This window comes from Panulirus ornatus, chromosome 32 (assembly GCF_036320965.1).
Source record: "Panulirus ornatus isolate Po-2019 chromosome 32, ASM3632096v1, whole genome shotgun sequence".
Classification (NCBI taxonomy): Eukaryota; Metazoa; Arthropoda; class Malacostraca; order Decapoda; family Palinuridae; genus Panulirus; species Panulirus ornatus.
In genome coordinates, this window is record NC_092255.1 from 26,498,433 (window position 1) to 26,511,279 (window position 12,847).

General features: G+C 40.3%; 1 protein-coding gene across 1 annotated transcript in view; it reads right to left on the reverse strand.

The window, feature by feature from the left end:
* Positions 1-12,847, reverse strand: part of SMC3 (structural maintenance of chromosomes 3) — a 173,779-nt gene that overhangs the window by 155,136 nt on the left and 5,796 nt on the right. Inside the window, exons 2-7 of the mRNA XM_071681296.1 lie at positions 12,472-12,547; positions 12,305-12,343; positions 11,754-11,893; positions 6,898-7,050; positions 6,673-6,790; positions 5,494-5,675 (exon numbers count right to left, since the gene is read on the reverse strand). Of these exons, the coding sequence (XP_071537397.1) occupies positions 5,494-5,675; positions 6,673-6,790; positions 6,898-7,050; positions 11,754-11,893; positions 12,305-12,343; positions 12,472-12,547 (708 nt within the window). The remainder of the gene's footprint in view (positions 1-5,493; positions 5,676-6,672; positions 6,791-6,897; positions 7,051-11,753; positions 11,894-12,304; positions 12,344-12,471; positions 12,548-12,847) is intronic.

Consider the following 12,847-nt stretch of genomic DNA (forward strand, 5'->3'; position numbering starts at 1 on the left):
CTCCCCCACTCACCTTCTGTCCTTTGCTCTCACCATTTTCCATTCTGCACTCTGTCTCTCCAGGTACTTCCTCACACAAGTCTCCTTCCCAAGCTCACTTGCTCTCATCACTCTCTTCACCCCAACATTCTCTCTTCTTTTCTGAAAACCTCTACAAATCTTCACCTTCGCCTCCACAAGATAATGATCAGACATCCCTCCAGTTGCACCTCTCAGCACACTGACATCCAAAAGTCCCTCTTTCACGCCCCTATCAATTAACATGTAATCTAATAATGCTCTCTTGCAATCTCTCCTACTTACATACGTATACTTATGTATGTCTCCATCTCTCCTACTAACATATGTATACTTATGCATCTCTCTCTTTTTAAACCAGGTATTCCCAATCACCAGTCCTTTTTCAGCACACAAATCTACAAGCTCTTCCCCATTTCCATTTACAACACTGAACACCCCATGCACACCATTATTCCCTCAACTGCCACATTACTCTCACCTTTGCATTCAAATCACCCATCACTATAACCCAGTCTCGTGCACCAAAACTACTGACACACTCACTCAGATGCTCCCAAAACATTTGCCTCTCATGATCTTTCTTCTAATGCCCAGGTGCATAGGCACCAATAATCACCCATCTCTCTCCACCCACTTTCAGTATTACACATATCAATCTAGAGTTTACTTTCTTACACTCTATCACATACTCCCACCACTCCTGTTTCAGTAGTGCTACTCCTTCCCTTGCTCTTGTCCTCTCACCAACCCCTGACTTTACTCCCAAGACCCCCAAACCACTCTTCCCCTTTACCCTTGAGCTTCATGTCACTTGGAGCCAAAACATTCAGGTTCCTTTCCTCAAACATACTACTTATCTCCCCTTTTTTTCATCTTGGTTACATTCACACACATTTAGACACCCCAATCTGAGCCTTCAAGGAGGATGAGCACTCCCCGCATGACTCCTCCTTGTTTCCCCTTTTAGAAAGTTAAAATACAAGGAGGGGAGGGTTTCTAGCCCCTACTCCCATCCCCTTTAGTAGCCTTTTACGACACGTAAGAAATGCGTGGGATATCATTATGTTCAATTATACTAAATCGTTGTTTCCCGCGTGTAATCCGCAAACAAAAGCTAATTCACTCCCCAGGCACCCTCACATCCTTAAGACTGCATACCCTCCCTTTCTCCAGGACCCTTGCATTCGCCTCCCTCACCACCCGATCCATAAACAAATTAAACAGCCATGGTGAAACTACGCACCCCTGCCACAGACCAACCTTCATCTGGAATCGATCACTGTCGTCTCCTCCTTGTTTACAAGCCTTACACTCCTGCTAAAATCTCACCAATTCTAGTAGCTTTCCTGCTGCACCACATATTTGTAAGACCTTCCACAAGTCATCAACCTTATATGCTCTCCCCAGATCCAAAAATACCACATACAAAGCTTTCAACTTCTCAAAGTATTTCTTACACATTCTTTTTCAAAGCAAACACCAGATTCACAAATCCTCTATCACTCCATAAACCACATTGTTCTTCCTCCAATCCGACGGTCTTTACATGCCTTCACCTTCTCAATCACCACTCTCCATTAATACTTAACAAGCATATTCAATAAACTTATACCACTGTAGCTCAAACATTCACCTTTGTCTCCCATGCCTTTAGACAATGGCACTATACATGCATTCTGCCAATCCTCAGGCACCTTACTATGATCTATACATACAATGAAAATCCTAAATAATCAGTCAACAACACTGTCACTCCCTTTCATAAGGAATTCAACTACAAACTGATGATACATCTGAAGGGGGTGGCCATAGGAAGTCGCCACAACTAGTGGACTTGCTGCTACTGGCAGAGGGCAACTCTAGCAGTGTTTCCAAGGGTCCAATCTAATGTTCCTACTGCCTATCTCTCCATAATGTGTCTACCTAATGTTCCAACCGACTACTTCTACATAATGCTCCCACCTAATGTTCCTTTCTACTACTTCTACCTAATGTTTCAATCGAAATGCTCCTGCATAATGTTCCTACTTACTACTTCTATCTATACCTCCTACAATTTTGCCAAAAAGCTGGGCTAGTGCATGGCAAAAATGGCTAATGTTAAATAAATGAACAAATATATGACCAGAAATTAAGTTTCTGTCCTTCTTCTTGGGTTTGGAGAACCCAGTTCAAAAATACTGGTTTCCACAGGTGCATGCCTGTAGGCATTTTATCCGGCTTAAGTACTTAGGCATGATGCTAACAAAGAAAAATCATTAACAGTAATAACTGTATACAATTATCACAAGCCAATGCCACAAAAATAAATTCACATTTTCATAAAGATGTGAAAAAAAGGAGAGATAGGTAGTATGTTTGAGGAAAGGAACCTGGATGTTTTGGCTCTGAGTGAAACGAAGCTCAAGGGTAAAGGGGAAGAGTGGTTTGGAAATGTCTGGGGAGTGAAGTCAGGGGTTAGTGAGAGGACAAGAGCAAGGGAAGGAGTAGCAATACTCCTGAAACAGGAGTTGTGGGAGTATGTGATAGAATGTAAGAAAGTAAATTCTCGATTAATATGGGTAAAATTGAAAGTTGATGGAGAGAGGTGGGTGATTATTGGTGCATATGCACCTGGGCATGAGAAGAAAGATCATGAGAGGCAAGTGTTTTGGGAGCAGCTAAATGAATGTGTTAGCGGTTTTGATGCACGAGACCGGGTTATAGTGATGGGTGATTTGAATGCAAAGGTGAGTAATGTGGCAGTTGAGGGAATAATTGGTATGCATGGGGTGTTCAGTGTTGTAAATGGAAATGGTGAAGAGCTTGTAGATTTATGTGCTGAAAAAGGACTGATGATTGGGAATACCTGGTTTAAAAAGCGAGATATACATAAGTATACTTATGTAAGTAGGAGAGATGGCCAGAGAGCGTTATTGGATTACGTGTTAATTGACAGGCGTGCGAAAGAGAGACTTTTTGGATGTTAATGTGCTGAGAGGTGCAACTGGAGGGATGTCTGATCATTATCTTGTGGAGGCTAAGGTGAAGATTAGTATGGGTTTTCAGAAAAGAGGAGTGAATGTTGGGGTGAAGAAGGTGGTGAGAGTAAGTGAGCTTGGGAAGGAGACCTGTGTGGGGAAGTACCAGGAGAGACTGTGTACAGAATGGAAAAAGGTGAGAACAATGGAAGTAAGGGGAGTCGGGGAGGAATGGGATGTATTTAGGGAATCAGTGATGGATTGCGCAAAAGATGCTTGTGGCATGAGAAGAGTGGGAGGTGGGCTGTTTAGAAAGGGTAGTGAGTGGTGGGATGAAGAAGTAAGAGTATTAGTGAAAGAGAAGAGAGAGGCATTTGGACGATTTTTGCAGGGAAAAAATGCAATTGAGTGGGAGAAGTATAAAAGAAAGAGACAGGAGGTCAAGAGAAAGGTGCAAGAGGTGAAAAAAAGGGCAAATGAGAGTTGGGGTGAGAGACTATCAGTAAATTTTAGGGAGAATAAAAAGATGTTCTGGAAGGAGGTAAATAGGGTGCGTAAGACAAGGGAGCAAATGGGAACTTCAGTGAAGGGCGTAAATGGGGAGGTGAAAACAAGTAGCGGTGATGTGAGAAGGAGATGGAATGAGTATTTTGAAGGTTTGTTGAATGTGTCTGATGACAGAGTGGCAGATATAGGGTGTTTTGGTCGAGGTGGTGTGCAAAGTGAGAGGGTTAGGGAAAATGATTTGGTAAACAGAGAAGAGGTAGTAAAAGCTTTGCGGAAGATGAAAGCCGGCAAGGCAGCAGGTTTGGATGGTATTGCAGTGGAATTTATTAAGAAAGGGGGTGACTGTATTGTTGACTGGTTGGTAAGGTTATTTAATGTATGTATGACTCATGGTGAGGTGCCTGAGGATTGGCGGAATGCGTGCATAGTGCCATTGTACAAAGGCAAAGGGGATAAGAGTGAGTGCTCAAATTACAGAGGTATAAGTTTGTTGAGTATTCCTGGTAAATTATATGGGAGGGTATTGATTGAGAGGGTGAAGGCATGTACAGAGCATCAGATTGGGGAAGAGCAGTGCGGTTTCAGAAGTGGTAGAGGATGTGTGGATCAGGTGTTTGCTTTGAAGAATGTATGTGAGAAATACTTAGAAAAGCAAATGGATTTGTATGTAGCATTTATGGATCTGGAGAAGGCATATGATAGAGTTGATAGAGATGCTCTGTGGAAGGTATTAAGAATATATGGTGTGGGAGGCAAGTTGTTAGAAGCAGTGAAAAGTTTTTATCGAGGATGTAAGGCATGTGTACGTGTAGGAAGAGAGGAAAGTGATTGGTTCTCAGTGAATGTAGGTTTGCGGCAGGGGTGTGTGATGTCTCCATGGTTGTTTAATTTGTTTATGGATGGGGTTGTAAGGGAGGTAAATGCAAGAGTCCTGGAAAGAGGGGCAAGTATGAAGTCTGTTGGGGATGAGAGAGCTTGGGAAGTGAGTCAATTGTTGTTCGCTGATGATACAGCGCTGGTGGCTGATTCATGTGAGAAACTGCAGAAGCTGGTGACTGAGTTTGGTAAAGTGTGTGGAAGAAGAAAGTTGAGAGTAAATGTGAATAAGAGCAAGGTTATTAGGTACAGTAGGGGTGAGGGTCAAGTCAATTGGGAGGTGAGTTTGAATGGAGAAAAACTGGAGGAAGTGAAGTGTTTTAGATATCTGGGAGTGGATCTGTCAGCGGATGGAACCATGGAAGCGGAAGTGGATCATAGGGTGGGGGAGGGGGCGAAAATTTTGGGAGCCTTGAAAAATGTGTGGAAGTCGAGAACATTATCTCGGAAAGCAAAAATGGGTATGTTTGAGGGAATAGTGGTTCCAACAATGCTGTATGGTTGCGAGGCGTGGGCTATGGATAGAGATGTGCGCAGGAGGATGGATGTGCTGGAGATGAGATGTTTGAGGACAATGTGTGGTGTGAGGTGGTTTGATCGAGTAAGTAACGTAAGGGTAAGAGAGATGTGTGGAAATAAAAAGAGCGTGGTTGAGAGAGCAGAAGAGGGTGTTTTGAAATGGTTTGGGCACATGGAGAGAATGAGTGAGGAGAGATTGACCAAGAGGATATATGTGTCGGAGGTGGAGGGAACGAGGAGAAGAGGGAGACCAAATTGGAGGTGGAAAGATGGAGTGAAAAAGATTTTGTGTGATCGGGGCCTGAACATGCAGGAGGGTGAAAGGAGGGCAAGAAATAGAGTGAATTGGAGTCATGTGGTATACAGGGGTTGACGTGCTGTCAGTGGATTGAAGCAAGGCATGTGAAGCGTCTGGGGTAAACCATGGAAAGCTGTGTAGGTATGTATATTTGCGTGTGTGGACGTGTGTATGTACATGTGTATGGGGGGGGGGGGGTTGGGCCATTTCTTTCGTCTGTTTCCTTGCGCTACCTCGCAAACGCGGGAGACAGCGACAAAGTATAAAAAAAAAAAAAAAAAAAAAAAAAATAAAGGGACAGTTCATACTTACATCGTCTAACTTTTTCCTTGTCTCTTTGAGCTCACGGTCATGAATTGTGTATTCTAAAGCTCTACGCATCTTATCATACTTCTGATACTCTTTCAATTCTTCCTTCTCCTCTTCGAGCGTCTTCAGCCTATCTTCAATTGTCCGAAGGAACTCTTCAATTTTTTCCCGCTTACTTTGTGTTTCTGAATAGAGAAATCATTGTCAGCGCCAAGAAACAAAAAATAATCACCTCGTTACATATGTACAGCAAACTACATAAATATCTAAAACATTGGGTATAAATGTTTTCTTTCTTCTCATGTACTTCTGAGCTCTAAATCTAGAGAAACAAAATACACAATAAAACTATATATAAATCTTATAGCATTGGGTTCTTTAAAAATGAAAAATATGCAAATACCATAAAGCAGAATGACTGCAGAGCCAATATATAACTGCAGGGAAGAAAAGTGCGTGCCTGAATGACTGAAATGTAATTGAGTATAGCTGGTAAGTTCTATGATAAAGTGGTGATGCTGAGGGTAACAGCAGGCAAAGAGAATCAGACGGGGGGGGGGGGGGGGGGGGGGGGGGGGATACAAAGTGGTTTCAGGTGTGGCACAGGATGTGTGGATCAGTTCTTTTAATTCAAAAAATTTGGGAGAAAATACTCATGTGAAAAAAGATCTGGATGTGGTATTTATGATCATGGTGGCAGAAACACTCCTTGGAAAGTGTTATGAATATATGGTGAAGGAGGAAAGCTACTAGAAGCAGTGAAAAGTTTCCCTAAAAAAGTAAGGCATGAGTGCAAGTAGGAAGAGAGGTCAGCATGGTTGTTTGATCTACTGATGGTTGGAGTGGTGGAGGAGGTAAATATGAAGGTCTTGAAAGAATTCATGTGAAATCATAAAGGTATATTGGGCTTGGTTGCAGAGAAGAGGCCTTGGTTTCACTACATTATACATGAGTCTGAGAGTGGATGTGTGCAATGAAATGAGGCCAGTCTTTGTCTGTTCCTGGCATTAATTCATTATGACTGGTAATGGCAAACAAGTATAGAAAAACTTCCTTTTAAATAACAGTCTCTTAACAGATACAAAAATAAGAATAATAATAATGGGAGAATCTGTAAAGACTTTGTACAATGATACTCTACTTGAAAAATATTAATATATGCATACTTTGTGCTCTAGTTACCTTTAAGAATTACTTTGGACTCTTCTCTCCTTTCATCATACACACGGGTTCCAGCAACCTCTCTTAAGAGTTTTAATCTTTGGGAGTCTGGAGCTGTTGCCATCTGATTAATCTTACCCTGAAATTACAAAGGCATATTACTTAAATTATAATAAAGATGCTCATGATTCTAAAATCAATGTGAACACAAGTCATCATTTCTACAGGCTGACTCAACCAACATACCTGCTTAACAATATAATATGGGTTTGATCGAGAAAAGCCTGCTGACTCCAAGAGATTCATGACGTCAAGCTTGGTTACTGCTTTTCTGTTAAGAAAGTACTGGTCCTTCTTGGCACCAATAACACGACGTAAGCATACCTCATTTTTGTCAATCTGTCAAGTAAATTACATAAGCAAATTACCTACCAGAAAGTATAAGTTCTGTAGTGCTAATATGCAGCACAAAAGACCTCATATAGCTGTTATATTTTGATAAATCATTACACATGACCCATCTTCCTCTCATCAAAAATAAATTCTTCAGACACCAATCAATTCTTGTCACTACCCCACCCCACAGGAAACAGCATTGCTACGCCCAGCTTCAGTGAGGCAGTGCCAGAAAAACATACAAAAAAGGCCTCATTTGTTCACATTCCATCTCTAGCTGTCATGTGCAATGCACCGAAACCACAGCTCCCTATCCACATCCTGGCCCCACAGACCTTTCCATGGTTTACCCCAGATGCTTCACATGCCCTGGTTCAGTTAAATGACAGCACGTTGACCCCAGTATACCACATCATTCCACTTCACTCTATTCCTTGCACCTCTCACCCTCCTGCATGTTCAGGCCTCGATCACTCAAAATCTTTTTCACTTCATCCTTTCACCTCCAATTTGGTCTCCTGCTTCTCCTTGTTCCCTCCCCCTCTGATACATATATCCTCTTTGTCAATCTTCCCTAACTCTCTCCACATGCCCAAAACCACCTTACCACACCCTCTTCTTGTTCTTTCAACCACACTCTTTTTATTTTCACTCATCTCTCTTACCCTTTCATTACTTACTTGATCAAACCACCTCACACCATATATTGTCCATTTCACTTCCAACACATCCACCCTCCTCTGTACAACCCTACCTATAGCCCATGCCTTGCAACCATATAGTATTGTTGGACCAAATACATATGCATATGCAGAGAAGGGAACCAAGTGAGGATATATCCTCTGAGGCTCAGTCCTTTGTTCTTAACAGTACCTCACTAATGCAGGAAATGGCAAATACGTATGAAATGAAAAAAAATCAACACATACATATATACACATGTACATATTCATATTTGCTTGCATTCATCCATACCCCCCCCTTTACAGCGAAGCAGCGCTAGGGGGAAAAAAAAAACATTCGTTCACACTCAGTCTCTAGTTGTCATGTGTAATGCACTGAACCACAGCTCCCTATCCACATCCACGACCCACAGACCTTTTATGGCTTACCCAAGACGTTTCACATGCCCAGGTTCACTCCACCACTGAAATCACGTCAACCCTGGTATACATCATTATTCCAATTCACTTTATTCCTTGCACGTCTCTCACCTTCCTATATGTTCAGGCCCCGATCACTCAAAATCTTTTTCACTCCATCCTTCCACCTCCAACTTGGTCTCCTGCTTCTCCTTGTTCCCTCCACCTCTGAAACATATATCCTCTTTGTCAACCTTTCCTCTCTCATTCTCTCAATATGGCCAAACCATTTCAACACACCCTCATCTGCTCTCTCAACCACACTCTTTATATTTCCATATCCCTCTTACTCTTTCATTACTTACTCGGTCAAACCACCTCACACCACATATTGTCCTCAAACATTTCATTTCAAACACATCCACCCTCCTCCGTACAACCCATGCCTCATAACCGTATAATATCTTTGGAACTACTATTCCCTCAAACATATCCATTTTCGCTCTTCGAGATAATGTTCTCTCTTTCCACACATTCTTCAAGAATGAAAGTAATATACATGTACAATATAACATAAACAATCTTAGCTGCCCCCTATGTACATGTTGATATGTATATGTACATGTATGGAAGGTATTAAGAGTATATGGTGTGGGAGGTAAGTTGCTAGAAGCAGTGAAAAGTTTTCATCGAGGATGTAAAGCATGTGTACGAGTACGAAGAGAGGAAAGTGATCGATTCCCAGTGAATGTTGGTTTGCAGAAGGGGTGCGTAATGTCTCCATGGTAATTTAATTTGTTTATGGATGGGGTTGTTAGGGAAGTGAATGCAAGAGTTTTGGAGAGGGGGATAAGTATGCAGTCTGTTGTGGATGAGAGGGCTTGGGAAGTGAGTCAGTTGTTCTTCAATGAAACAGCGCTGATGGCTGGTTCAGAACACTGGGTATGTTTGAAGTATGTATGAAGGAATAGTGGTTCCAACAATGTTATATGGTTATGAGGCATGGGCTATAGATAGGGTTGTGCGGAGGAGGGTGGATGTGTTGGAAATGAGATGTTTGAGGACAATATGCAGTGTGAAGTGATTTGATTGTGTAAGTAATGAAAGGGCTTGAGAGATGTGTGGTAATAAAAAGAGAGTGGTTGTGAGAGTAGAAGATGTATTGAAATGGTTTGGTCACATGGATAGAATGAGTGAGCAAGAATTGACAAATAGGACATATGTGTCAGAGGTGGGAGACCTAAATGGAGGTGGAAGGATGGAGTGAAAAAGATTTTGAGCAATCGGGGCCTGAACATACAGGAGGGTGAAAGGCATGCAAGGAATCGAGTGAATTGGAACGATGTGGTATACCAGGGTCGACATGCTGTCAGTGGATTGAACCAAAGCATGTGAAGTGTCTGGGGTAAACCAGGGAACGTTTTGTGGGGCCTGGATGTGGAAAGAGAGCTGTGGTTTCGGTGAATTGCACATGATAGCTAGAGACTGAGTGTGAACTAATGTGGCCTTTGTTGTCTTTTCCTAGCACTACCTCTCACGCATGCGGGAGTAGGGGGGTGCCATTTCATTTGTGGCGGGGTGACGATGGGAATGGACGAAGGCAGCAAGTATGAATAGGTACATGTGTATATATGTATAAGTCTGTGTTTATATATGTATGTATACGTTAAAGTGTCCAGGTATGTATATGTGCGTGTGTGGGCGTTTATGTATATACATGTGTATGTGGGGGGGAAGGTTGGGCCATTCTTTCGTCTGTTTCCTTGCGCTACTCGCTAACGCAGGAGACAGCAACCAAGTATAATAAATAAATAAAATACAAATACATATGGGTGTTTACGTATATGTGTACATGAGTGGATGGGACAGTCTTCAGCCATTTCCTGTTGCTACTTTACTGATAAAGGAAACGGCGATCAAGTATAATAATATCTATTTTATTTATCATACCTGATATGCATCTCATCTCCATAATTTTGCTCTCATCTCTCTTGATCACTCCAGCCATTTTTATGTTAAAGAGCCATGGTGACATCACACAGCCCACTCTCACTCCTACAAGCATACCAAAACTTTCATTCAACTCTCCATCCACTCTTGCACATGCATTTGCTCCTTTATGGAAGGCTTGCCAATAGCATTCAACATAGATAGATGGAAGGCTCTCACACCATTTAACAGTTGTCCCCATACCACATATATTCTTAACATATCCCATTATGCTTTCTTCATATCTATAAAATACCCATACAGCCTCTTACTTTTTGCTAAATAATTTTCCACACATCCCATAACTTTCCTCAAACCCTCTTCCTCCTCACTAATTCTACATTCTGTCTTCTATCACCTTATGAATAAAAAATGTTGCACACACTTTCCCTGGTATACTTACCAAGACTCATTCCCCTATAACCGTTATATCCATCCTTGGCATCTTTTCCTTTGAATAAAGCAACAATAATAATTTTTACCCAATCCTCAGGCACAAAATTCAGCTTCCATACTAAATCAAATATCAAATGCATCAACCATTACACATTCTCCTTCATAGTTCAACATTTCAGCCATAATCCCATCCACTCCATTTGTCTTTCCGACATTGAACCACATTACTTTCCTTTTCATCTCTCCTTGCTGTAGATCCCTCCACTTTTGTACCCTCTTTCATAATCCACACCAATGCATGTAACAACTGCTGCCTCACCTTCTCCCATATTCATCAGTTCTTCAAAATACTCTTTCCATATTTCGATCCCTTATTCCTTTTGATTCTGCAACTCCCTTTCATAATTTCTCACATTTACATTTTCACTCGAACGTTAATTATACATTTTATATACTTTTTCAACGTATGTCTTATATTCATACCTTATGCATGAACTAATGGTAATCAATATATTCTGAAAAAAAATCTGGAAATACTAACCAAACACCTTGAGTTACACTCACGCACTCAACTTTTAGCTTTCACTCAGTGAATGATGTGAAAAATTGTATTGTCTATGTATTCTTCCACACAATTTTCTTAAGAAGATTCATGATTACTTCATGCACTACAAACAAAATACATGTTAACAAATATACAATGGAAGTGCGAGTACAACAGAATGCTTGCAATTTTGATGGACAAGGAAAGTCACTGGAGTCAAGTGCAAAAAATTTCACCATTTTTTCAGTGAATATGGCAAATTATGCTTTATGTTTCTTCTACACAATAATCCTCAATACATTCCTCTATAATGTATGGACTAATAATCAACTAAAACCAAGCCTACACAAGAGGCCTGCAGAAATGTGAAAGTGACACAAGAAGATACTACATGTACACCAGTTTATTATTTTCTGCATGTATTGTACATTATTTTCATTGCTTAAATAATGTTTTGAGTATTACATGGTTCCTTATCTCCATTATTCACATAATATTTTTACATTTCTTCCCCATACGGTCCCCAACCACATCAAAATATAGCAAGATCTGGCCCAAAAATCATCATACCCATCTTGTCCAACATCATAACCCATCTGGGTAGCAATAAAACACCCCTGAAGTGAAAATAATTTCAACAGATTACCATAGAGCACTTTGATCTCTAAGAGAAATAGAAAATAAAAATTACTTACTGGTATCCTGCCATCTGCATTGTCAAAGATAATCTCCACAAAAGCAGAAATAACACGTGGACCAGTGCCCTCATGGAGGAGGGCCTGCCGTTGTTCTGCTCGCAGGTGGTTGAATTCATCACTCAGTACAAACTGGATAGCTAAAGTACAAAACCAAGAATATAAGCTTCTATCTAATTACAGTGTTTGTAGTAGTCTATTTGAAGCAGTGATCTAAAGATAACTCCACTTATAATATAATGCAGTTAACACTTGCATCTAAAGGCAATGTTACAGGTTTCAAAAGTTTTCAAGAGAAACATCAAACAATCATTATAAGAAATGATAACTGAATTAAGGTATCACACCCTTTTCACCTATATGGTTCAGTTCTGAAGAAACTCATGACAAAACACTATCTGGTATCAAGTTTATCCACCAAACTCATTATCAAATTCATTTACAATTAATTCTATGGAGCAAAAAGTTAAATACAATTTCTTTTCTTTTAAAAAACCTTTCAGAAGTCATATATATTATAAAAAGAGTGACATGAATAAGAGAGAGCTTACCATAGAAGAAGTTACTCTTGCCAGAGCCATTCCGACCAACTGTAATTTCAAATAATGTCATTAAAATCAAATTTCAAACATAAACTCAAAATCTATTACAAACAATTCAATCTAGTATTCAAAATTACTTATGCTGCCTATCAAAGGTTAAAATAAATCATACATACCAACTACATTATGTCGAGGATCAAAAGGATCAATAACAGTCTGTTCACGATAACTTTTAAACCCTTGAATTATAATCTGAAAAGAGATAAAAACAATAATTTAACTAAAGTATACCATTCACATATGAATATAAAAAATTCTTGTTCTCTACAAATACAAATAAGCAGCTGCCATTGATGCACATGGGTAATAATTACTGATAATCTACATACTAATACAATGTGGTCATTCTTGTTATGCAGTAAATCACTTAGATTTTTTTATCAAGCCCCTCCATCCTCCAATTGTCTGTCATATGGAAGCTTTCACTCAAAACAATCAAATAAATTTGCTCAGTATTAGTTTTTCGGTAAAATTCCAGTTTAGGGGTCCACA